Source organism: Microcaecilia unicolor, chromosome 1 (assembly GCF_901765095.1).
Source record: "Microcaecilia unicolor chromosome 1, aMicUni1.1, whole genome shotgun sequence".
Lineage (NCBI taxonomy): Eukaryota > Metazoa > Chordata > Amphibia > Gymnophiona > Siphonopidae > Microcaecilia > Microcaecilia unicolor.
The window spans coordinates 303,028,593-303,055,323 of record NC_044031.1 but is presented as its reverse complement, the minus strand read 5'-3'; the positions used below and the strand labels follow the sequence as shown (position 1 = coordinate 303,055,323).

Sequence of the window (26,731 nt, the reverse complement as noted above, 5' to 3'; positions counted from 1 at the left end):
TTGAAGGATCTACATATAGTCGTTCATAAAAGGAGCTCATTGTGAACACTTTCCACCCTAAAAGGGTGTTTTGTGGCTCTACATGAGAATTGTGATATTATGATCCCTTGTTTCATATTGTTGATGGTCTGCATTTCCCGTATGGGTGGTATATTGGTTTATTAGGGTCTGCCTAGTGTTATGGTACAGTAAGGTTTATGAGTGTGTTTTTGCACAAATTTGTGCATAGTGTTTTGCAGCTGAGCAATTGTGATTAGTATATGCTTTGAGCAACCACTTTATTCTTTGACATATGATACATATTTAATATCTAAATTTAATAAAAGGTATTGTGACTTATTTTTTTTCTGTGTTGTCAGACAATTATGGATGTAAGCCCTGCCCCTGGCCCCACCCCTAACCCCGCCCCCTTTAGCCTCCCCAAACAGTTGGGCCACCGACCGCCTATGAGTGCAGTGGAATGTAAACCAGGAGACCCAGGTTAAAATCTCATTTCAACTCTTTTTCTTTTCTTAACTTTTGATTGTGTGCTCTCCAGAAACAGAGATATACCTACTGTACCTAAATATTAAAGACGCCTGCAAGTCTGAGGGCTATTGAACTGGTGCACATTCAGGTACAGTAGATATTTCCCTGTCTCTGGAGGGCTCAGCATTTAAAATAACAGAGTTGCAATGGAATATGAACCTGGGTGCCCTGGATTAAAGTCCACTGCACTGACCACTAGGTTGCCCCTCTGCTCTGCAGGGATGTCTGTGTGGTTGTTTCTGTAAAATTGTTGCCAGACAGATGTCCTTGTCCTTGGGTTTTGGGCATTCATAATTTGGATGGTTTATTTTGGAAAATGGCTGCTCATTTTGGACGTTCTTACATATTTATAAACAGGAAACCCCCAACGTTTTACCTGTTTGAAAATGGATGTGAAATGGCTAGTTTTTTTAGACATGGGTAGGACGTCCCAGTTTTGACTTGGACATGCTTTCAAAAATGTCCCTCTTAGAATCTTAATTTTGCTGAATACAGGGCACACATTCAGAACCTAACTTTGGTGCCTTGGTTTGAGAGGTCAGCTTTTTTGGAATATTGGGCACCATTGAGTGAGGGTTTTGCAGAGTATAAGGAGCTATAAAGAACTAACAAGCTTAAGCCCCTTGTAATTTCCAGTACCATTAGCTTCTATGTCCTCTTCCATGAATGCTGTAGATTCAGGATCTTCTCTTTTCCTTTTGATTCCTAGATTCTAAATGTAGCACCCTGGCTAAGGCATGTGCCAGGGCCTCATCAGAAGTATGTAAAATGCCTATACAATTACTTAAGTTTTCTAGAAGAGATTGTTGAAGAACACAAGAAGAGCTGGGACCCATCCCACCAAAGGGATTACATTGATGCCTTTTTGGAAGAAATGGAAAAGGTAAATATCAATGGTTAAAGACACCTTGGAACTATTTCACAATTTTTTGCAAAACTGGTTTTCTTTCTCTCTCCATCTGTCTGTTTTACTTCCTTTTTCTCGCTCCTTTTTCCTCCTTTTATCTCTGTTCTTCAAGCAGAACACTGGCTGCCCGTTCAATTTCGAATTCTCTATAAAATCATTGTCACCACTACCCAAATTCTCCACTCTGGTCTCCCACTTTTCTTATCCTACTCTCCTACAGATACCTTACATTCCTCCCAAAAGCAACTTTTAGTGGTATCTTCATTCCTCCAGGTGCGCTCACATCTTGCAAGAAACACCTACTTCTCAGTCGTTACTACTACTATAAATCATTTCTATAGCGCTACCAGTCGTACGCAGCACTTTACAATTGAACATGAAGAAAAGACAGTCCCTGCTCAAAAGAGCTTCACCCACCCTATGGAATGATGTTCCTCTCCACTTATGAACACCTAGAACCATGTATTAAAGTTGTCATCATATTGATGACTGCCCAGAACTGTGAAATCTGAAGACCTGGTTACAGTTATCACCAAGTCACACTGTATGATCTCAGTAAAAATCAAAGAAACCCAGTAGTAGTTGGCTACAGTCAGGAACGTGTTTTCCATTTCAGTTCATTTTTCTTTACCAAAAGTCACTTTGGCACATGTCAGGGCCAAGTATTACCCTGCTTTTATAAGAAGTTTACTATTCGAAGCTCTTGTGCTAAATAGCAATTTTTTTTTAATTTTAAACAAATTTGCTATACCACAATGCAAAAATCCCTAAAGTGGTTCATAAGACTATATATAAAAAAAATAATCAACGATACAAATGTGTAAACCCTGTCAGCCTGGATGCAGTTCTAGCACTATTACATGTTACCCTAAATAAACTAATTTGGTATTGGGTGTAGTATCATTGGGGGGGGGGTGGGGGATGCATTGCCAAATAATCCACACACTCCATTTCTCCATTGGCATTTAATAACTGTCCAGGCTAGAACTGGGGTTCTGAACCAACAAGTTTTATTGAAAATATTCTTCAAGCAAAAAAGACAAACTAGAGTATAGCAGAGAGCAAAAACACAGCAAACACTTTACAGTTCCTTTTACTAAGCCACAGTAAAAAGTGGCCTGCAGTAGTGTGAGTGTGTCTTTTGGGCACACGCTGGGCCATTTTTTTTTTACTGTGTCCAGGAAAATGTGCCTTTTTAAAAAGGGGCCGGAAAATAGACGTGCGCTAAAATTGAAACCAGCGCGAGTCCGTTTTCAGCCTGAGACCTTACCATCACCCATTGACCTAGTGGTAAGGTCTCACACACGTGGTAAGCATGCAGCGTGCGCTAACTGCTGTTTACTGCTGGGTAAGTGGCCCGCGGTAGAAAATAGAAAATGATTTTCTACTCTGGGATTTGGCGCATGCCAAATTCGGAATTACTGCCCAGCTCACATGCTAGCCTGGCAGTAGTGCCAATTTGGCACGTGCCATACGCGCATAGGCCCTTACACAGCTTAGTCAAAGGACTCCTTAGTTCTCCCAGGACTCTCTACTCCCAAGAGACTCCTGTTTCCCTCTTGTACACATTTCAGATGCTGGTTTTACACCCAGCTGTGATCAGGGCCGCCGAGAGCCGGAGCTGGGCCCGGGACAGAGCTGGGCCCGGGACAAGGCTGCCCCCGGGGCCCCCCACCCGAGGTCGCCACCCACCCGAGATCGCCGGGCCCCCCCGCTGCCCACCCACCCGAGGTCGCCGGGTCCCCTCCACCCGCTATCGGGCCGGGCCCTCGGAACTAACCTTAAGCCTCCTTTCACTTCGCAGCAAGCAGCGGCAGGGCAGACCTCTCCTCCTTCCTTCCGTGCCCCGCCCTCGCGGACGTTACGTCAGGCGAGGGCGGGACATGGAAGGAAGGAGTGGCCTGACCTGCTGCTGCTTGCTGCGAAGTGAAAGAAGGCTTAAGGTTAGTTCCGGGAGTGACGGAGGGCGGGCCAGGCGGCGACAGAGGGTGGGCCAGGCGGCGGCAGCGCCGGGCCCCGGGACTTTTGTCCCCCCTGTCCCCCCCTCTCGGTGGCCCTGGCTGTGATCACTGTCATTTTCTTCTCTACTTGATCCTTCTTGTATAGGTCCCAGGGACATCATATGTTTCCCCTCCAGCTTTTTCTCTGGACCTGGGTCCCCTGTTGTTCTCATTTCTCCAACTGCTCCACTCCTTCATCCATATCCTTAGAACACAGACACTGACTTCTGAGCAAGTGCAGAAGCCTAAACAACCCTCTGCCACTTTTCACCACTTATTTCCTTTTTCCCTGTCACAATGCCTGGGTTAGCCAAAGTCCTTTATGCCCGTACAGAACTGTTTTAGTGGCTGGAAAAATCAGAAACAAAAACAAACAGGGCTTAGGCTTTTTTACCAATCCTAGCTTCCCTCCAAAAGTGGTCCCCTTCAACCACCATTCCCAGAAACAGCGTATTCAAAGAAGTCAATGTATTTTGTTCTAGCACAGACACTAGAGGTCTCTACTGTCTACCCAATGCAGAAACATTATTACAATTTCTCAGTACAGTTAATGAAACAGAAACAGCATCAGCGCATGGAGGGTCCAAGATGGCGGCAGTGTTAAGGCTGAGCTTACCTGTACTCTTGACGTATTGATTTATTTCCTGGTATTGGGAAGTGCAAAAGACAGTTGTATTTTTTGCTGTCAGAGCCCTTGACTCTTATACCTGTTGGCCCCATGAATCAGTTTGTGGGATGCAGACAACTTACAGATATGACCAACTTGGAGCACCTGTGGTTCTGTGACGGAGATAGATGGACCATTCAGTTTCCTTAGCTCAGATGTCGGCCTCAGTACGAATCAGTGTCCTCCCCAGTGCAGCCATTGGTTTCAGCAAGGAGTCCTATAGACACCAAGAAAATACCTACAGAAAGCATTGGCACCCTTTTGGGCCAAGATGCTGCAACCAGAACGGACTGCATTGTCTCCGCAGATCTGTGGTTGATGGCCGGTGCTGCAGCAATACTGGGGTAGCAGGCTTGGGCTATGAGGAGGGTACTTCTTTGATTTAAATGGCCACTGAATGAACAGTTATATCTGCCTCTGTTATGATAGCTGCACCTGCTGGGACCTTAGTCTCTTTTGCTCCACGTTGCCCAGAACTGTTTAGCCTGGAAGCTATCTGTCAGATTGTAACCTGAGCCATTGATAAGAATAGTCAGTATATTTAGTGCCAGTGAGAATAGCAATGATGCCAGATAGTCTTCCTGAAACATTCCTCACTGAATCTTGATGTTGGGTTTAAACATATTGACAATCTTTGTCATAATTGACATACATTCTGGTGCACTTGATATGTACTATGAAGCCTAGATATATTTTGTGTATCAAAATATATGATCCAAGTGTTAACTTTCTCTTTCGCTTCTATCCTCCTTTCTTTGATACAGTTTTCTGAGCACTATATTTAGTTGCACAAGACTGGAAAGACTAGGCATTTAAATGGCAGAACATTTAAAGTGAGCAAGTGCAGAGTGATGCATGCAGGAAAGAGAAACCTAAATTATAGCTTCAGGATACAAGGTTTCACATTAGGAGTCACCACCCAGGAAAAGGATCTAATCTAGGTATCATCACTGAAACCTTCCACTCAGTGTGCATCAGCAGCTAAGAAAGCAAATAGAATTAGGAATGGAATGGAGAACAAACCTAAGAATATTACAGTGCCTTTGTATCGCTCCATAGTGCGACCACACCTCGAATATTGTATGCAATTCTAGTGCCTGCATCTCAAAAAAGATACAGCAGAATTAGAAAAGGTACAGAGATGCCTGGTCACATCTGAAAACAGTTCATATATTTTTTTGGACCCAATGCGTCTGGAAAGTTTTCTTGTAACTAAGGGGGAAGTTTACACCTCAGTTCCAGAGTTCAGAACAGGTTAATTTGTTGGGTTTTAGTGTAGATATCTCCAGGCTTGCAGAATTAATTTCTATTCTCTATTTTTTCTGGATTTCATTTTTTAACCCCCCTGTTTACTAAGCCGCACTAGCGGCTGCCGTGCGCTTATGCCAACATAGCCTATTCACTTTGAATGGGCTGTGTTGGCATTGCTGTGTGGCAGCCGCTAGCGCAGCTTAGTAAACAGAAGGGTTAATATGTTTTTGTAAGTAATGGAATGGGTAGACGTGAATCACTTGTTTACTCTTTCCAAAAGTACCAGGAATAGGGGGCACACAATGAAACTAGAAAGTAGTAAATTTAAAACAAATCGGAGAAAATATTTCTTCACTCATCGTGTAATTAAACTTTCGGTATTTATGATGACAGCCACACACTTATTTCCATTTTGGAAGGACCAGGCAAAGAGAAGGGGATCCAGCACAAAAAATGTTCTTTATTGTAACATAGATCTCTGATGATAGATGATGATTCGATTCAATTCAAGTGAGGTCTTATATACAGCTAATATCCTCTAGATAGAGTTCAGTATGGTTTACATGACTAGAATAACATTACAGTGCTTGTCAGGGAAAAGGTCCTAATAAGACATGTGAGTTAGGAGTCAGGGTTTGGTAACAGATGGGTTTTTAACTTCCTTCTGAAACATAGACAGACATTCTCCAATCTAATTCCGATGGGTAGAGAGTTCCATAGGGTGGTTCTGACTACTGGGAAGAGTAAATCAAAGACTTTCCGGACTGAACTCCTTTGTAGGGCAGCATGGATATGAACAGCTGGCCCTTCAGTCTTAGGGAGTGTGTTAGGCTCAGGGATAATATATCTGTTACGAAAACTGAGGTGGTGCCATAGAGGATCTGGAAGATCATGGAGGCAGCTTTGAAGTTGGTATGATCTTTCATGGGAAGCCAGTGAAGTTTGGTCAGGTATGCTGAGGCGCTGTTATATTTATTTAGTCTGTAGATCAATCTTGCTGTGGTGTTCTGAATAATTTGCAGTTTTCTGAGAAGACTAACTTTAATGCTGAGAAACAAGACATTGCAGTAGTCTAGGTGGTGGAGAATGAGCATTTAGACCAATAGTGCAAATGATTTCTGGTTTAAAAAAAAAAGCGTATCAGACAGAGTTGTCTCATTTTAAACAGTATGGTCCTCCAAAGTTTGTCAATGTGTGTGGGGGGAGAATGTTAAGGAGGAGTCAAGCAGAACACTGAGAACTTTGTTTTCTGATTTCACAATAAGAGACCTATTAGACTCTATAGGGAGGGAGTCTGGTACTGGTACTGCTGGGTTTCTGAGCCATAAGAGCTTGGTCTTTTGTGGGTTTAATTTAAGTTTGTTTATTAGGGACCAGTTCTGGATGGAATTTATCCCCGCTGTGATATGTTGGGTCACATCGTATTTAGAATGGTTATAAGGTAGAAGGAGAAGTATTGCCATCATTGTAGGAGAGAAGTCCTCCTAGACCTAAAGGTAGTGACCCTAGGGCTGACATGAAGACATTAAATATGATAAGGGAGAGTGGAGATCCCTGCGGAGCCCCTCACTCATGCACCCAGTACTGGGAAAGAAGCTAGTTTTGTCTGACAGTATAACTTCTGTTAGGAATTCCTTGAACAACTCCTGATATTCCCATTTGGTCCAGTCGTTCAAGCAAAAATGTATGATCGACGAAGTCAAAGGCTGCCAATATATCAAACTATAGGAGAATCACCTGGTCACCCTTACACAAATGATATTTGATGAATGTTGTGAGGGTAAGTAAAAGCGATTCTGTGCTATGTGCTGGTCTGAAACTGAATTGCTAGAGGTGTTGTATTACAAACCTGCTTATAATCGAACGAGAAAAACGCCCAAGTTCCGACCTAAATCGGGAGATGGACGTTTATCTCACAAAAACGAATAAAGTGGTATAATCGAAAGCCGATTTTTGGACGTTTTCAACTGCACTCCGTCGCGGATGCGGACAAAGTTTATGGGGGCGTGTCAGAGGTGTGGCGAAGGCGGAACTGGGGCGTGGTTATCTGCCGAACAAAGATGGGCGCATTTCACTGATAATGGGGAAAAAAGTATGCGTTTTTAGCTAGAATTTAGGACACTTTTCCTGGACCCTGTTTTTTCACGAATAAGGCCCCAAAAAGTGCCCTAAATGACCAGATGACCACTGGAGGGAATCAGGGATGACCTCCCCTGACTCCCCCAGTGGTCACTAACCCCCTCCCACCACAAAAAAATGATGTTTCACACATTTTTATTTTCACCCTCAAATGTCATACCCAGCTCCCTGGCAGCAGTATGCAGGTCACTGGAGGAGTTGTTAGGGGGTGCAGTGGACTTCAGGCAGGTGGACCCAGGCCCATCCCCCCTACCTGTTACAATTGTGCTGCTTAATGCTTATTAGTCGTCCAACCCCCCCAAACCCACTGTACCCACATGTAGGTGCCCCCCTTCACCCCTTAGGGCTATAGTAATGGTGTAGACTTGTGGGCAGTGGGTTTTGAGGGGGATTTGGGGGGCTCAACACACAAGGGAAGGGTGCTATGCACCTGGGAGCTCTTTTACCTGTTTTTTTGGTTTTGTAAAAGTGCCCCCTAGGGTGCCCGGTTGATGTCCTGGCATGTGAGGGGGACCAGTGCACTACGAATCCTGGCCCCTCCCACGAATAAATGTCTTGGATTTATTCGTTTTTGAGCTGGGCGCTTTCATTTTCTATTATCGCTGAAAAACAAAAACGCCCAGCTCACACATTGTTGAATAAAACATGGGCGTCTATTTTTTCCCAAAATACGGTTCGGTCCGCCCCTTCACGGACCCGTTCTCGGAGATAAACGCCCATGGAGATAGGCGTTTTCGTTCAATTATGCCCCTCAAAGTTTTCCAGGTATGTAGAGAGTTGTCCACCGACATATGTTTCCAAAATCTTCATGAAGAGGGGGATGCTGGCTACTGGGCAAACGGCAGCTATAGTCAGATCGAGGCCTGGAGCTTTTAGCAAAGGAGTAAGGGCAATCTAGGAGATCATTAAGTCTCTCGAGTCATAATGCAACTTTGGTAGGGATTGACGAGAATATGGATGCAGGGTGGCAGTCGAGGATGGGTGTGAGAGCGGCAACACTTCAGTGTATTAACTACTTCCAGAGAAAGTGGTTGAGAAGTGTCCCAATGTTGATCGGCCTTGGCTCCTAGGGGAAGGGAGGTATTAGAATGAGAGGCCAGTGCTGAAGAAAGTGGATCTCCATCTTGAGGCTTGGATAAAGATACCTCGGACCACATTTGGATGACCTTGTTGGCAAAGAAGTCTGCGAGCTCTTGAGCAGGTGGAGTGGTTTGTTGGTTGGTAGCAGTCTCAATGGATGTTAGCTTTTATACATGAATTATCAGGGCACTGTAGTAAAGTTGTTTGGCTAGGGCTATCTTCATCTTATGTTGCTGGAAGGCCGTCTTCCAGTTTTCTTTATCCTTGGCTAAGTGGTTCTTTCTCCATTGTTTCTCCAGCCACTGGCATTCTAGTTTCTGTTTAGCTAATTCATCCGAAAACCAAGATGAGTTCCTCAGTGGTCTGACCAATTTGGTGGTGATAGGTGCAATTTCATCCAGAATCACCTTTTTGTTCCAAAAGGATTTAACAGATTCTTGAGCGGGTCTCCAGGAGGCAAGGGAGTCTCCAAGAGCAGAGCAGAACAAAAGGTGGATTCATTTATTTCCCTCTAGAGTGGATCAGTTTGTGAGGCTTATGTTTAGATTGGGGTGACAGGTGCACGTCTATAGTAAAATCTAGATGGTAGTGGTCGGACCATGGAATAGCATGCCATTGGAATGAGCTGATGATGTGTGGGGGGTGAGAGGCGAGAAGATCCAATGTATGGCCTTATATATGGGTTGGGCCTTTGGAAAGAAGCTTGAGATCGCACATTGATAAGAGAGATTTGAAAATACAAGAGTTGTCTGCATCGTCCTCCAGGTGAAGATTTAAGTCACCTATGATGATCAGTCTGAAGAACTGTGACACCAAGGAGATCACTTTGGTTAGCAGGAGTTCTACCCTGGGCCACAAGCCTGTTGGCCTATACAAGAGAATAATGTGAATCTGGTTGGAGCAGTTCAATTCATCAGTTTGCACAACATATATTCCAGATCGGAGGACATATGTGCTGTAACTAGTGATATGGAGAAAAAGCACTTGTAAATGAGGGCAAGACCCCTTCCTTTTTTGCCCAGTCTGGGAGAGTGAAAGAGGTTGTAGCCCATGGGCATTAAGTGAGGAATGAGTGGGTTCTCAGGCTCAGTGAGTAAGGTTTCTGTTATAAATAGGAGGCCTAGGTCAGATGCTTCTAGAAGGTCTCTGATTATCAGTCTTATTTCCCACCAATCTAGAATAAATATAAATTGCTGGTACTGGTGTTAGGTAAGAGAGGCTTTGGGGCAAGAGGTTTTGTCTGGGTGGTTTAATAAGTTGGCGAGTATTGTGGCAGTCAGTGAGAGTGTGTAAGCGCCTTGGTGGGAGAGGAAGTATAGTAATTACAATGGTGGGTGATGTGATGGGAGTGGGGTGAAGAGTGGCTAGCGAGTCATAAAAGGGAGGGGGAGCCAGCCAAGATGTCCGGTCTTTGTCCTCCTCGCTGTGGAAGTGGGGAATCCGTTTCTCTGGTAGACAAGCAGGTTTCCTGAGCAGTGTGAGAGTGTTCCCGCGGTGTCCTGACATCAGCGGACGGGACTACCACTTCTTCCTTTCTCCATCTCTAGCATGGTTGCTGGGGGGGGGGGGGTGTTCCTCAAAATGTCGGGTCTTTGTCCTTGCTGTGGAAGTAGGGAATCCCTTTCTCTGGTAGGCAAACATCTTTCTCTTTTGATATAAGTGGCTTCAACTTTTTGATGTCATGCCATCTCCTGTTCGCAATCAAACCTCCTTGATCTCGCACATCCTGTATTTCACTTTGGAATCTTTAGCTTCCCCAAACTTTTAACTGAATGGTGTGCTGCAGATGCTAGAAGTCTTTACACAATGTGGATGCAACAGCTGATAGTTTGTTTTGAAAGTTCCAAAATGGCGGCTGCTGTGGGGAAACCGGCTTCAGCCTTGTGACATCATGCTGTCATATGGACAATATGGGTGGCAATAAATGCCCACACAATAAACTTTTTTTTACTGGCAACATTAGGACATGGCTGTTAATACAAAAAAAAATACAAAAAGGCAATTTTTACAGATGCAGTAAAAGTAGCCTTAGTGTGCAGAAGAATCTGCATCAGAGCACGCTAAGGCCACTGTTTGCAACAGCTTAGTAAAATGACTCCTTAGTTCACCTTTATTTGATATACTACCTTTCATTAAAATAAGTGGTTTGCAAAGCAGTAAATAAATAGTAGGTAAAACAGAACAGACGATGGCCTAGGTTACAATGCACCATAATTCTATGGTTTATATATATTATATATATATACTTGTTACATTTGTATCCCACCTTTTCCCACTTATTAGTAGGCTCAAAGTGGCTTACATAGTTCCAGAGAGGTGGTTACAGACTCCGGTGTGAACAAATACAGTATAGGGGTACTATTATACTGACAAGTACAGTAAAGAAGTATCAGTAAATAGGTTGGGGTGATTCAGACAAAATGTTAGGGTGTGATCATGCATCTGGGTTGAAAACTGTCTGTTTCCTGATTAAAATACCATATTTTATTATTCGGTGTTTACGTCAGATACTGTTGGGTATGCCTTCTTGAACAGGTGAGTTTTTAGGTTTTTTCGGAATTCTTGATTATTTTTAGATTTCAGGCGTTTTGGTAGAGAATTCCAGAGCTGTGTGCATATGTAAGAGAAACTTGACGCATATATTGATTTATACTTCAGGCTTTTACAACTTGGGAAGTGAAGAGTTAAGTACATTCTGGCTGATTCAATAGTGTTTCTAATTGGTAAGTCGATTACTTCAGATATATAGCGCAGAGCTAGACCATGTATTATTTTATGAACAAAGGTACAAATCTTGAAAGCGATACGTTCCTTGGTAGTCAGTGTAGTTTTTCCCGGAGGGGTTTTGCCTGGCTGCAGTATTCTGAGCAATCTGTAGTTTCCTTAGGATTTGTTCCTGGCAAACCGCATATACTCCATTATTTTTATTTTTTTGTTACATTTGTACCCCGTGCTTTCCCACTCATGGCAGGCTCAATGCGGCAGGCAGTGGAGGGTTAAGTGACTTGCCCAGAGTCACAAGGAGCTGCCTATGCCAGGAATCAAACTCAGTTCCTCAGTTCCCCAGGACCAAAGTCCACCACCCTAACCACTAGGCCACTCCTCCATTGCAGTAATTGTTTGAATATTGTAACCGGAAGTCCTGTTCTGCGCACAGGTTTCCAGTGAGGTTCAACACTTTAATTTGGACTTAGGACAAAAAGTTTTAATTCAAGCTCAGTTCTACAAACAATCAAAACGCAGTTCCCAAAGAGTTCAGGCCCAGCTCAAAAACCCAGTCAATATTCAGTTCCCAAAAAGTTCAGGCCCGGTTCAAAAAGCACAGGCCAAATTCAGTTGCATTGCTCCCCCACCCCCAAAGGCCAGGTGTGGGTTGGCCTCTTCTGTCCAAGAGGGACCTTTCTCCCCACTAAGAAGGGCTCATTAACAGTTCAGCCTGCTTTTCTCTATATTTATTTATTTTATTTATTTATTTGCTGCATTTGTATCCCACATTTTCCCACCCATTTGCAGGCTCAGTGTGGCTTACAAAATGTTACGACATTCACATTAATAGAATAAGAATCTCAGAATATAGATACAGAAAAGGTGCATAAGAATATCATAGCAATCATATAATGGAATAAACATTTCAGAATTATTACAAATAAAGGTGCATCAGTATACCATGTAGGAATGGAAGTGGATAAATAGATAAAACATAACATAATGATATCAAGACAAGATGTAGTATTCAATAATAATATTCAGTAATGAGGATGCAGTGGCGTACCAAGGGGGGGCGGTGGGGCAGAGGGAGCTGCAGCGAACGAGCGAAGTTAGCGAACTCGGAGCCGACAGGCGCGTGCCGCGGCACCCCCCCCCCCCAGCGGCGTGCACCTGAGGGGGGTGCCATTTTGCCGGGGGGTGGGGGGAGTTGTCATTTCGCAGGGGGGGGGGGGGGCGCATCGGCGATCCGCCCCGGGTGTCATCCAGGCTAGGAATGCCACTGTGAGGATGTACTTCAAGTAAACAAAATGGGAGAGTTCCACAATAGATGTATTGGAGTAATTTGGGAGTCAGATCGTTATGGGGGATCTTTTTTGATTTTGTGAATAAGTAGGTCTTCAGTAATTTCATAATATCACAACAGTTCAAACAAACTCCCATAGAAAATCTCTTCAAAGAAAAAACAATACTTAATTCACCTTTCCTCTTCTTTGCACTGCTGGTGCCCTGCAGTGAGCAGGACTGGCAGTTCAGTTCACCTCCCACTTCACAGCATCTCAAGGTCTGTGGCCTCCCACACTTCCTTTATGTGCTGGAAAGGGCTGCGTTTATATTCTCCCACTCCATGGTAGCTTGCTCTTCCAGGCAGAGAAGCTCTAGTGGCAGGTCCTTTCCCTCCTCCACCTACTCCATGGATTCCTTCTCTGAATAAGTCTCCTCTCCCTCCTGGTTGCTGGGAGCTTTCAGGAAATCTGTCCCTCCCTTCTCACAGCTAGGGGGGAATTATATATTGCTTTCGCAGCCACGAGAACTGGGCTTCTTCTCTTCTTCTCCCTCTAGTGTGGAAGGGAGTAACTGGCCCACCTTGCACTGAGCCACTTCTCCCCCTGCTGGGGTTTGAAATCCCTTCCACCCTTTTAGGTCTACCCTTCTTTTTCCTTCTTGCAAGGGATTCTGGGGATTGTAGTTCGGGGATTAGCTGCTTCTCTTTGCGGCCACAGGTGCTAGCCTTATCACAATATGTAGTTGTTGAGTTGCAGAAAATGTGTGTGTAGGGTCATTTTGACCAAGAATCATTGTTTCAATAAACAATAGGCACATTCCTATGGTATGTAGTACAACAGGCTCTTGCTAGGGAGTTTTAACTGGCCAGGTATTGTATTGTAGTGCTATATATTATAGTGCTATGTAGGGGTTTTATCCCCACACTCCCTTCTGTAAGTGGACTTCTTACTACTCCTGTGCCATATGTACTCCTGCCAGTCAGTGGCTCTTCTCCAACACCTTTCTCAGTGAATACTGCACAAAAAATATTTTAATGTGCTTTTTCTCTGTCCATACAATCCTCCTTTTCACCCCTCATTTTTGTAATCTCATTTCTGCATTTCCTCTTTACTCAGATATGTAAAATGAGGTTTCTCACCTTATTTTATTGCATAAGCTATTTTCCTCCAGCTGTCCTGACTTCTTTTCAGTGCCCTCCCCTTTCTGAAACACCTTGTACCACTTGAATATTAATCTCACTGCCTTAATTTTTAAGCTACCTCTTTTGACAAACAAATCGGTCTCTTTTCACTCTTACTTACTAACCCATTTTTGTTCCTGCAGGCTAAAGATGACCCAGGGAACACGTTCAAGGAGACCACTCTTCTTGCTGCAACTTGTGACCTATTTGGAGCTGGCACAGAGACCACTGCTACCACCTTGCGCTGGGCACTGTTGCTCATGCTTCTTTACCCTGACATCCAAAGTAAGAGGGTACAATGAAAGGAGATTGTTATCAAAGACTTTAAACACTATATTCTAGCATAAATGTTGGTGTTAGGGAAGGGAGTTTCTGGAGGAAATCAATAGACAAACACATCTCACTCAGGGCCGTGCCGATGCGGTAAGCGGGGTAAGCGCTGCAGGGGGGCGCTATCCTCTGTGGGGCGCCGCCGCTGCGTGCTTACCCTGCCCTCCCGCTCCCATGTAGGAACTGCTCGCCCTCTTCTCCCCCCCAAGATCCCGTTCCTTTTTTTTTTCTTTTAAATTTACCTTCCTCCGGCAGCGCAGCATCATTGAAGGAGGCGGCGCTCCCAGTCCCGACGTCTCTAGCCTTCCCTTGTTCGCTGCTCACTGCCCTGCCTTCTTCTGACGTCAGAAGAAGGCGGGGCAGTGAGCAGCGAACAAGGGAAGGCTAGAGACGTCGGGATTGGGAGCGCCGCCTCCTTCAATGACGCTGCGCTGCCGGAGGAAGGTAAATTTAAAAGAAAAAAAAAAGGAACGGAATCTTGGGGGGGAGAAGAGGGCGGGCAGTTCCTACTTGGGAGCGGGAGGGCAGGGGAGAGAGGGGAATCGCTGCCTTGGAGCCAGGCAGGTGCGGGGGTGGGGGGGTGGGGGGCGCCGCCAACTGGTAGTCTGCAGGGGGGCGCCAGAGACCCTTGGCACAGCCCTGATCTCACTTTTGAGAGAATTTTGCATGCGCTGGCACCAGTCACTAGGAATCCATTGAAAAGGATTTTTCTGGCACCTTGGATGCTACAAACACAGCTGTACCTGAAGAATTAATAACAGGGTAGCAGTATTCATAAGTGAGTAATGCCATCTGATAGTTCCTGGATCAGAGCAGTATAAATTAAGGTTAAGAGTGAGAATGCTCTACTGAGCATGTACAGGAGTTCTATTCTTTTCCTGCAGAGCCCTGAGGTAAATGTTTTTCAGATCATGGTCGGGTAAAAATGTGGTTTGTTTTTACATTTGTTAATGAGTTGCCATCTCTTTCATCGTTTTCTCCATGTAGACAGCCCTAGATGAGTTTATTTGGTTAGTTTCTCTTTTTTTTTTTTTTTTTCATTTATTGCATGGTTGTACACAGCACAGTGTTGGTGTCTTGACTGGGATCTGATACTCCCTTTTGAGTCATTTGGTTTCACTGCAGCGATTTATTTATGGCACAGGGAATAAAGAAGGCTTTAAGAAATACACCCAATGCAGCAGCAACATGTTGCACACTGACACCTACAGTGTATGTCTGCCATGCCTGGGGGTTAGTATTCGAAAGGGTTTAACTGGATAGGAGAGGCTGCTGCCCAGTTAATATAGAAACTTGGCAAAATGTAGGCAGATATAGATCATATGGCCTATTCAGTCTGCTCATTCATGCAATCTACTCTCCCTGTTACTCCTGTAGAGATCCTATGTACTTGTCCCAAGCTCTCTTGAATTCAGTTACTGTTTTCGTCTCCACCACTTCCATCTGGAGACCTTCCCAGAAACGCACCACTTTCCTCAGGTTACTTCTGAATCTATCCCCTTTCACCTTCATCGTATGCCCCCTTGTTCCAGAACTTCCTTTCAATTGAAAGAGACTCGCCTCTTGTGCGTTTATGCCACAAAGATACTTACCAAAGACTCCATCATATCTCCCATCTCCCGTCTTTCTTCCAAAGAATACATATTGCGATCTTTAAGTCTGTCCCCATAAGCTTTTTGATGAAGACCACTGACTATTTTAGTAGCCACCCTCTGGACTGACTCCATCCTGTTTATATCTTTTTGAAGGTGTGGTTTCCAGAATTGCACAGAATATTCTAATGGGATCTCACCATAGTCTTATACAGGAAGGCATCATCTCCTTTTTCCTACTGGCCATTCCTCTCCCTATGCACCCATGCATCCTTCTAGTTTTTGCCATCACCTTTTCTATCTGTTTGGCCACCTTAAGCTCATCACATATGATCACACCCAAGTCCCGCTCCTTTTTCGTGCACAAATGTTCTGCACCCCATAAACTGTACTGTTTGCTAGGGGTTTTGCAGCTCAAATGCATGACCTTGCATTTTTTAGTATTAAATCTAAGCTGCCAAATTCCAGACCATTCCTGTAGCTTCGCTAAGTCCTTCCTCCTGTTATCCACACCATCATGGGTGTCTACCCTATTGCAGATTTTCGTATCATCCACAAAGTGGTAAACTTTACCAGACAGCCCCTCAGCAATAACGCTTACAAAAATGTTAAAAATAACCAGCCCAAGAACCAAACATTGTGGCTCACCACTGGTAATATCCTTTCCCTCAGAATGAGTTCCATTTACAAATATCTTCTATTGCCTTCCACTCCAGTTCCTAACCCAGTCAGTCACTTTAGGGCCCATACCAAGAGCACTTAGTTTATTTATTAGTCGTCTATACAGAATCATGCCAAAAGGCTTTGCTAAAATCTAAATACACCACATCTAGCGCTCTCCCTCGATCCAACTCTCTAGTCACCTGTCAAAGAAATTAATCAGATTTGTCTGACAAGACCTGTCTCTAGTGAAACCATGTTGCCTCAGGTCCTGTAGTCCATTATATTCCTAAAACTTTACTATTCTGTTTTAAAAGTGTTTCCATTAATTTACTTACCACAGAAGTCAGACTTACTGGCCTGTAGTTCCCAACCTCTTTCTTACTTCCACTTTTGTGGAGAGGGACCACGTGCTCTTCTTCAGTCCTCCAGGACCATTCCCAACTCTAGAGAAGCACTGAAAAGGTCAGCCAGCAGAGCTGCTAGAACTTCCTTAAGTTTCTTCAGTACTCTCTGATGTATGACATCTGGATCCATTGCTTTGTCCACCTTTAGTTTAGCTAGCTCTGCACGAACATAGTCCTCTAAAAATCATTCAGGGACTACCATCCTTTGTGTTGTCTTCTGTGGTCCTGCTCGTGGCCTTTAAGCTGTGAACACAGAACAGAAATATTTGTTAAGTAATTCCAACTTATCTTTATCAGCTTCTACATATTTGTCCCCTTCACCTTTGAGTCTCACAATCAGGCTTATTTTCGAAAGAGAAGGGCGCCCATCTTCTGAACACAAATTGGGAGATGGGCGTCCTTCTCTCAGGGTCGCCCAAATCGGCATAATCGAAAGCCGATTTTGGGCATCCTCAACTGCTTCCTGTCACGGGGATGACCAAAGTTCAGAGGGTGTGTCGGCACCATAGCGAAGGCGGGACTGGGGCATGCTTAAGAGATGGGCATCCTCGGCCAATAATGGAACAAAGAAGGGCGTCCCTGACGAGCACTTGTCCAACTTTACTTGGTCTATTTTTTCTTGCGACCAAGCCGTGAAAAGGTGCCCGAACTGACCAGATGACCACCGGAGGGTATCGGGGATCACCTCCCCATATTTCCCCAGTGGTCACTAACCCCCTCCCACCCTAAAAAAAAATGTAAAAACATTTTTTGCCAGCCTCTATGACAGCCTCAAATGTCATACCCAGCTCCATCACAGCAGTATGCAGGTCCCTGGAGCAGTTTTAGTGGGTGCAGTGCACTTCAGGCAGACGGACCCAGGCCCATCCCCCCCTACCTATTACACTTGTGGTGGTAAATGTGAGCCCTCCAAAATCTACCCGAAACCCACTGAACCCACATGTAGGTCTCCCCTTCACCCCTTAGGGCTATGGTAGTGGTGTACAGTTGTGGGGAGTGGGCTTTGGGGGGGGTTGGGGGGCTCAGTACCCAAGGTAAGGGAGCTATGCACCAGGGAGCAATTTGTGAAGTCCACTGCAGTACCCCCTAGGGTGCCCGGTTGGTGTTCTGGCATGTGAGGAGGACCAGTGCACTATGAATTCTGGCTCCTCCCACGACCAAAGGGCTTGTATTTGGTCGTTTTTGAGATGAGCGTCCTCGGTTTCCATTATGGCCGAAAACCGGGGACGACCATCTCAACATTTAGGTCGACCATCTTTAAGGTAGACCTAAATGTTGAGATTTGGGTGTCCCCGACCATATTATCGAAACGAAAGATCAACACCCATCATGTTTCAATAATATGGGTTTCCCCGCCCTCGCGGACGTTACGTCAGGTGAGGGCGGGACACGGAAGGAAGGAGTGGCCTGCCCTGCTGCTGCTTGCTGCGAAGGTGAAAGGAGGTGTTTAAGGTTAGTTCCGGGAGCGATGGAGGGCGGGCGGACCAACCCCGATGTTTCCCTGAAAAATAAGACAGCCCCTGAAAATAAGACCTAGCGCATTTTTGGGGGCAAAAATTAATATAAGACAGTGTGTTATTTTCGGGGAAACACAGTATGTACATTCGATGATTATTTCACAAACCCTGTCTGATGTTTTGACAAACTAAAATTAAATTAAAGTTTTGAAGTCACCTCAGTAAGGCCAACACACAATCCCTCAACTGCAAAACACTAAGCACTCAGTACCTTACTCTACCATAACAGCACTAATTCTCAGGATGCAAAGGGAAGCAACCTCATCTGTGAAAAGTAGCATTGTGAATATTACTGTAAATAGTACACCTGACCCTAAAACCCCAATACACTATCTAGTGAGAAAACAGAACAAATGGGACTGCTACATATCTCTACACAGAAACTACATACTAGCAGGATAATTCACCTTGCTCACACGTGCAAAACACAGACAGACCATCAACAAATATGAAACGAGGAATCGCAGACCAGTAAGAGATACAAAGGCAAAATCTGAACTGGAAAACTGATTGTGAGTCTGAGTCTGCATATACAGCAATACTAGAGAAACAGAATTGGAAATACAAGATATCAAAGATGCATATTTCCCAAAGCTCACATATACCACAATTCTCTGTCAGGAGGTTTTAGATCATACTGCTACAATATCACCTCCCGTTAGCTGGTATTTAATGAAAGACCTCAGCAGTGCCACTTACTGAATCAGGTTTCAAAATCAGTAAGCTTTACGCATCCATCTCCTCATCAGTCTAAGGTGTTGATCATTTTAAATTGTTATTTTCCTTTTTTCTTTTATTTTCTTTGTTATAATCAACAATTTCTCAGTCTATTTACTAATGTCGCTGTTCAATAAGATGACTTAGACATGAATACTCATCTCTAGATGAATGCAGGACCTCTCAGTCAGGGGATTCTTTAGTCCAACATAGGCTATGTTTCGCTTTGAGGCTATTTCAAAGAACACTCCCTGGAATAACAAAAATAGGGTTACAAAATCATCAACTCCCCTTATTTTTTCTTTTTATTTAATAAACCTGACTTTAAAGTTACTGAATTTCCATGGCATCGGCATCTCCAGCCTTCGTTATTTACTGCTGTAAAGTGGTGGCGGCGTTCTCATTGCTGCTTTTATTCTTTCTACCCTAATTACATGGTGGAAACAGCCCAATCACAGAGCTCCAAGTCAAACCAACGTCATCCGTGATTAGGGTATTTATTTCACGTTATCTTTTATACTTTAGGTTTCTCATTCACATGTATATATATTTATTTATTTGCTGCATTTGTATCCCACATTTTCCCCACCCACTTGCAGGCTCAATGTGGCTTACATTATGTTGCAATGGCAATCACATTAACGGAAGAAGTTCAGAATATTATTACAAATAAGGTTCATAAGAAAAACAGGTAAAACTAGAAGAAGATAAATGGATAATTCATAACATATATGATTTCTGATGGGGTAACTCTGCCGCACGTCTTATCTTCCGCCTTAACCGATATACTCATATCACCCCTCTCCTCAAGTCACTTCACTGGCTCCCAATCAGATACCGCATACAGTTCAAGCTTCTCTTACTCACCTACAAATGCACTCGATCTGCGGCCCCTCCGTACCTCTCTACCCTCATCTCCCCTTATGTCCCTACCCGTAACCTCCGCTCTCAAGACAAATCCCTCCTTTCAGTACCCTTCTCCACCACCTCCAACTCCAGGCTCCGTCCCTTCTATCTCGCCTCACCCCATGCCTGGAACACACTCCCTGAGCCCATACGCCGTGCCCCCTCCCTACCCATCTTCAAATCAATGCTCAAAGCCCACCTCTTCAATGTCGCCTTCGGCTCCTAATCACTACACCACTTCTCAGGAAACTTATCTACCCCAACTTGACATTTCGTCCATTAGATTGTAAGCTCTTCCGAGCAGGGACCGTCCTTAATTGTTAATTTGTACAGCGCTGCGTAACCCTAGTAGCGCTCTAGAAATGTTAAGTAGTAGTAGTAGTAGTTTTTTCCGAGCTTTGTATAGTTGGGGTTCAAGTGAGTTACCTTTTATCGTTTTTTAATCATTTTTTTTTGTTTTAGTTATGTCCTGGTCTCTGATTATTATTTTTTTACATTTTTTTCAATTTTTTTATATAGTAACAATTGTTGGAACCTACATCCCTTTACGAGTGTTTCGTAGTAAGGATTACTAAGTAGGAAGGTGTCCTATCTAGATTTCTATTTATATGTTTCAGTATTGAAGATTACACTACTTTTATTTTGCTTTTACATATGTATTCAAGAGAGATGATTTGTTTTCTATTGAACACGTCTGTTATATTCTTTACATGTATGGAAGAGAAGTTTTGATACTTGTGTTTTATGATTGTGTATTTATTAATAATTATTTGCTATACACTTCATTTACATAATATTAATTTTATTTGTTTATGTATTGCTTTTTGATTTTATTTTATGAATGTATATGTGCAGATATATTTTTTTAAATTTATTCCATTAAGAGTGTGTTACTTTTTATGTCATGGTATTACTATATTATCAGCTGATATTATTATATTGTATTAAATACTTTTTAATATATTTATTTAATTTTCTATTTCCGTAGTCCCTGACGCAGCCCAGCTGTGTGAAACAGGTCCAGAGTATATCCATCTCCATCTAACCCCCCCCCCCAAGTCCAGCCCATTTCCCTCCAATGCCCCCTGGCCCCCTCCTGGCCCAGCACATCTCTATCTCCTTCTTCCTCCACCTCCCCTGGTCCAGCACATGTCCAGCTCCCCTCCAATTGGCCAAGTACATGTCCATCTCCCTCCAGCCCCCTTCCCCGGCTCAGCACATGTCCATCTCTCTCTAGTTCCCCCTGGGTTTAGCCCCCCCTCAATAGTCCAGCTTCTATCTATCACCCTTTTCCTCCCTCCCCCCCTCCCGGAGGGGTCCAAGTTAATGTACTACAAACGTTAGAATGCGTGTGCAAAGCCTGTACAGTTCTACTTAACAGCTTGGTGTAAATACTTATTTGTTAACCTGCACTGCAAGATGGTAAATCTTGCTAAACACATGGTTAATCCGATCACAGTAAAAAGCCAAAGAAATTTAAAAAAATAGAAACTAGGCTTTAAAACAGATGTGCATGCTAAAAGGGAGAAACTGGATGCACACCAGCACTTTCTTCCTTGCTACTGGGCCCAGGTTGAGCTGGATTCCAAGCACGTTGTATGGTGTACACTCCACCTTCCAAACCCACAACTACCTGTGCAGGAATGCTTGTAGCTAGTGGGACACAAGTTCCACTAAGGGAAGATGGATGTAATCAGGAACAGAATCAAGATTCGTCTTTACCCACAACTTTCCCATCCTGTCGTGTCCAGAGTGAGCTTCTACATATTTCTCCCTTCTCCCCACCTCAAATCAAGCATCTCTTCCTCCCTCCCAGATCCTCTAAAGTTACTCCACCCACGGCACTGGCTGCAATTAAGGCACACTGCTGTGGCCAGCATCAGGGCCTTCCCTCTGCTGGTCCCGCCATTCGTGTGGTAACTTCCTGCTTCCACACGGGCAAGACTGGCAGAGGGAAGGCCCTGATGCCGGCCCCAGTAGTATGTCTTAATTGTAGCTAGCGCCAGGGGTGACGCAATTTTAGAGGAAGAAGAGATGCTAGATTCAGAGTGTGGACAAGGAAAAAGAGGGTCATGCTGAGACCGCCGCTGCAGGGCCCCTAGGAGCATGAGGCCCTGTATGAGTGTCCCTAAGACCAGCCCTGGCTAGCTAAGTGCTGATTTCGCTCCCAGAACGCCCACAAAATAGCCGATTTTGGCTTGGGCGCTAATCAGGCATTTTCAGCGGTACTATCTGGTTAAGTGCCACTGAAAATTCCTGATGATCCATGGACAGGTGATTTAAATGGCTAGGAGTCTCTCCTGGCTGTTTATAGACCTGCAGTTTTTAAAATGTCATCACAGGGTTGGGAGCGAACTGCAAGACTTTCTAGCAGCTTGGCAGCAGTCCTGCACTTCCTTGAGTGAAGGTGGGGTACTGTGAGAGAGAAAAGAGTGACTGTAACTGAAGGAAGCACAGTGTTGCAGCCAGCATCTGCAGGCTGTCATCACTCTCTTATTTCTACTGCAGTGAAACCACCGCATGTGACAGTTATACATATAATTCTCTACATTACCCCAATGTAAAGTCTCCCTGTGCTTTCAGGAGGAGTTCATGAAGAAATTGATCGGGTGATTGGCAGAGACAGGAGACCTGTACTGGACGATCAGATGAACATGCCTTTCATCAATGCTGTCATCCATGAAATTCAGCGCTATGGTGACATTATACCCTTGAGCCTGCCTCATTTCACATACAGAGACACTGAGATTCAGCGTTTTTTCATCCCTAAGGTACAGAGAAATGTAGAGAGAAAATCATGGTCTCTATCCAGTCTGACCATTTTCTCCACCTACTGAAATACCGTAGAGAAAGTAATTTCACAAGAGGATGCTGCTTATTTGAACCTTGTTTTATGAAGACACATGGGTGCCTATCCCTCAATGATATACTTGTGTGTGCAAGTTATAGAGTGATGAGCTGCTAATTGACATTAACAACCAATTCCTTGTCATCAAGCAGATGAAGCCATTATGTATGGGTTGTGTCCATCAACCAGCAGGGGGAGATAGAGAGCACTCAACTTTTCACAGTGCCTCATCATGGCCAGACAGCTCCACTGCCTCTTCAGTATTCTGTATCTCCCCAAGCAGGGTGGCTGCAGCTTCTTCGAGCTCCATCAAAAATCTGCCTGGGGGTGGTTCCTGGCTTGCCAGTTGTTAGCCGGGGTGTTAGAGGCTATAGCAGCTTCACTTTGAAGGCACATAGGTTAGCCCTTTCCCTGCCTTACCCATGCCCCCGTAGATGTGGACATATTAGCTTGCTTTTCCCTGTCCTTTCCCACTCAGTGGATGCAGGCACATTGGTTCGCCTTTCCCTGCCTTTCCCACTCATCTGAGCCTCCGGAGTTCTTTTTACCTCTGCTTTCCTCACAGCGTTAAAAAAAAAAAAATGGAACAGAAGTTTTCCTTTGATTCTTCTATGGGACCGGAGCTGTGATACTCGGTCCGGTGAAGTAAGAGTGTTTTCTAACTCCTCTGGGGTGGGCCCGCGATCGGGGCGTTGTTGGCGAGAAACCGCCATTTTGAATTTTCCCGCCGTTTTCGGCAATGGCTGCAAATGTAAAGCGCTGTTCCCGGTGTGGCAAGCGCAAATCAGCAGCGGGGCTCTGTAAATCGTGCTATACAGGTGTAAGAGCCGGCCCGAGCATGGCGAGCGATGATTCTTCCCGCTCAGAGCTGGCAGCGGACGCCATTTTGAATTCTCCGCATGGCGCAGCCTCCGTAGAGACGGAAAGCCCTGAGCCCGGGGGGGGGGGGGGGGGGACCTCGAATTGAGGCTATTCAGGGAGCGGCTAGCCCCGGACGGGATCTGGGTGCCCAGGGCGAGTTTTTCTCCCCTGATTTTGTGTTATTTTTGCATAAAGCATACATGCTGAAAAGAGCTCTCCCTCAAGGGTCGTCTGAGGCCCCTTCTATTGTCCCCCCCCCCCCCCCCCCCGGTGGATTCTGGCCTGGGACTGCCCGCTGAGGCTATTTTCTCTGATAATTGGCATAAAGAAAAGCGTAGAAGGGCTAATTCCCCTTCAGATTATGGTGCACCTCCTTCCCCCCCCCCCCCCCCCCCCCCCCGTGGTCGGGCTGTGAGGATTTGGAGAGTTCTGGCAGGCCTTCGTGGTCTGAGGAGCCAGAGTCAGGTGCAGAATTACCACAGGATCTGGATGATCCCTCCGCGGTGAGGATTTTCCACCGTGATAAGCTGCCAGCGCTTATTTCAGATGCCCTACAGGTCCTTTCTATTGAAGAGCCTGTCAGTGGCACGGCCTCCTCTGTGAATCCTAGGATGGCTAGTACCAAAAAGCCTGCTTGAGCCTTTCCTTTGCATGACTTCATCCAAGAGCTTATTTCGGCTCAGTGGGCTGACCCCGAGGGACCTTTGAAAGTTTCCAGGGCTATGGGGCAATTATTCCCTCTGCGTGAGGAGCATTTGGCTCACTTTGCAATGCCTAAAGTAGATGCCCTAGTCACTGCGGTGACAGAGAACTACCCTCCCTGTGGAAGGAGGAGTTGCCCTGAAGGATATACAAGACCGTAGGCTGGAAGCAGCACTTAAATGGTCCTTTGAAATTGCAGGTCTTACTGTTCGGGCGTCTGCATGCAGTTGTTATGCTGCTTGAGCCTGCCTGGCGTGGTTGCAACAGGCAGTGGAACAGCCCGGAGATGGAGCGGAGCCCTTCTCGGATGTGGTTCCGCGGCTGGAGTTGGCCTTGTTCTTTTTGGTTGATGCCCTTTATGATATTGTCAGAGCTTCGACTAAACAAATGGCAGTAGCAGTGGCGGCTCGCCGTCTTATTTGGCTACGACATTGGGCAGCGGACATGGCCTTTAAGCAAAGGTTGGTGAAGTTGCCCTTTCAAGGCCTTCTCCTATTTGGTGAGGAGTTGGGGAAAAAAAATTGTTAAAGGCCTGGGAGATCCTAAACCCCAGCGCTGGCCCGAAGATAGGCCGAGGCCTTCCTCCAAGGGCCAGGCGGTCCACTCCTCTTATAGACCTCGCTTCCGTGAAGCTAGAAGGTACCGCCCGGGGCGTTCTGCTGGGTTCACTTCTCGTGCCCGTTTTTCAGCAGAGGAACTCCTTTCGCTCGGACAAGCGTTCCGCAGCCACCGGCTCTAGGCCTGGAGTTCAGGGGTGACCCTCTCAGTGATGGTGCGCCGGCCCCCTCCTCGCTTCCTGTCATCGGAGGACATCTTTCCCTCTTTGCCGAGGAGTGGGCCAATATTTCCTCAGATCAGTGGGTTCTGGACCTGATCAGAGATGGCTACAGAATAGAATTCAACGCCCCAGTAAGAGACGTGTTTGTGGAGTCCCGATGCGGTTCTGCCGCCAAACGGGCGGCGGTAGAGGAGACTTTGCAAGGTCTGATTCAGTTAGGGGCCGTGTCCCCGGTACCTCCCGCCGAACACGGCTACGGCTGATACTCCATCTACTTTGTGGTGCCGCGAAAAGGTGGGTCTTTTCGCCCTATTCTGGACTTAAAAGAATTAAACAAGTCCCTGAGAATGCGGCATTCCCACATGGAAACCTTGCGCTCCGTCATTGCTGCGGTACAGCCAGGAGAGTTTCTCACGTCTCTAGACCTGAAAGAAGCTTACTTGCACATACCAATTTGCCCCCCGCACCAGAAGTTTCTGAGGTTTGCGGTGTTGGGAAAACATTTCCAGTTCCGGGCCTTGCCTTTTGGCCTCGCCACAGCTCCCCGAACCTTTTCGAAGGTAATGGTGGTAGTAGCTGCTTTGCTCAGGAGAGAAGGTATCAGGGTTCACCCGTACCTAGACGACTGGCTTATCAGAGCAGACTCTGTAACAGAGAGCTATCAAGCTACAGCCAGAGTGGTCTCAGTACTTCAATCTCTAGGCTGGGTTGTCAATATGGCCAAAGGTCACTTGACCCCCTCGCAATCTCTAGAATATTTGGGGGCCAGGTTCGACACAGACTCGGGCTATGTATACCTACCCGAGCTAAGGCGGTGCAAGCTTCAGAATCAGGTCCGTCTGCTCCTGAGGATGCCCTGCCCGCGAGCTTGGGACATTGTCCAGCTGCTGGGATCGATGACAGCCACATTGGAAGTGGTGCCCTGGGCGAGAGCGCACCTGAGACCTCTACAGTATTCCCTACTTCAAAGATGGTCTCCAGTTTCTCAGGATTATCAATGCAGACTTTCTTGGCTCCCTGCGGCCTGACTCAGCATGGAGTGGTGGCTCTCGGACAGCATGCTGCGGTGAGGAATGCCGCTGGCGCTCCCCGATTGGTGTCTAGTAGTGACAGATGCCAGCCTGAAGGGCTGGGGCGCACATTGCAAGGGGAAGCATGCCCAGGGTCTATGGACACCCGAGGAGTCAGAGTGGTCCATCAACCGCCTGGAGTTGAAAGCGGTGTTTCAGGCGCTTCTGGCCTTTCAAGTGACCCTGGAAGGATTGGCTGTCAGAATGATGTCGGACAACACGACAGCAGTGGCCTACATAAATCGACAAGGCGGCACTCAGTGCAGAGCACTGGCCGCGCAGGCCGAACAGATTTCCCACTGGGCCGAGCTGCATCTTCAGTTTCTGTCGGCAGCTCACATTGCAGGTCAGAGCAACGTGCAAGCCGATTATCTAAGCAGGCATCAGATCGATCCAGCAGAATGGGAACTAGCAGACGAAGTATTCCTGCAGATATGTGCCAAATGGGGCAAGCCCGTGATGGATCTTATGGCGACAAGTTCAAATGCCAAAGTCCCGTGCTTCTTCAGCAGACGGAGAGATCCTCGCTCGGCAGGGTTGGATGCCTTGACTCAGCCCTGGCCTCCGGGCCTACTATATGTGTTCCCTCCGTGGCCCT

The 26,731-nt window shown here is 45.7% G+C and overlaps 1 protein-coding gene across 1 annotated transcript in view; it reads left to right on the top strand.

The window, feature by feature from the left end:
• The window catches only part of LOC115473059 (cytochrome P450 2D15-like), a 105,909-nt gene that overhangs the window by 49,916 nt on the left and 29,262 nt on the right, over positions 1-26,731 (top strand). Inside the window, exons 5-7 of the mRNA XM_030207692.1 lie at positions 1,238-1,411; positions 13,889-14,030; positions 22,458-22,645. Coding sequence (XP_030063552.1) covers positions 1,238-1,411; positions 13,889-14,030; positions 22,458-22,645 — 504 coding nt within the window. The remainder of the gene's footprint in view (positions 1-1,237; positions 1,412-13,888; positions 14,031-22,457; positions 22,646-26,731) is intronic.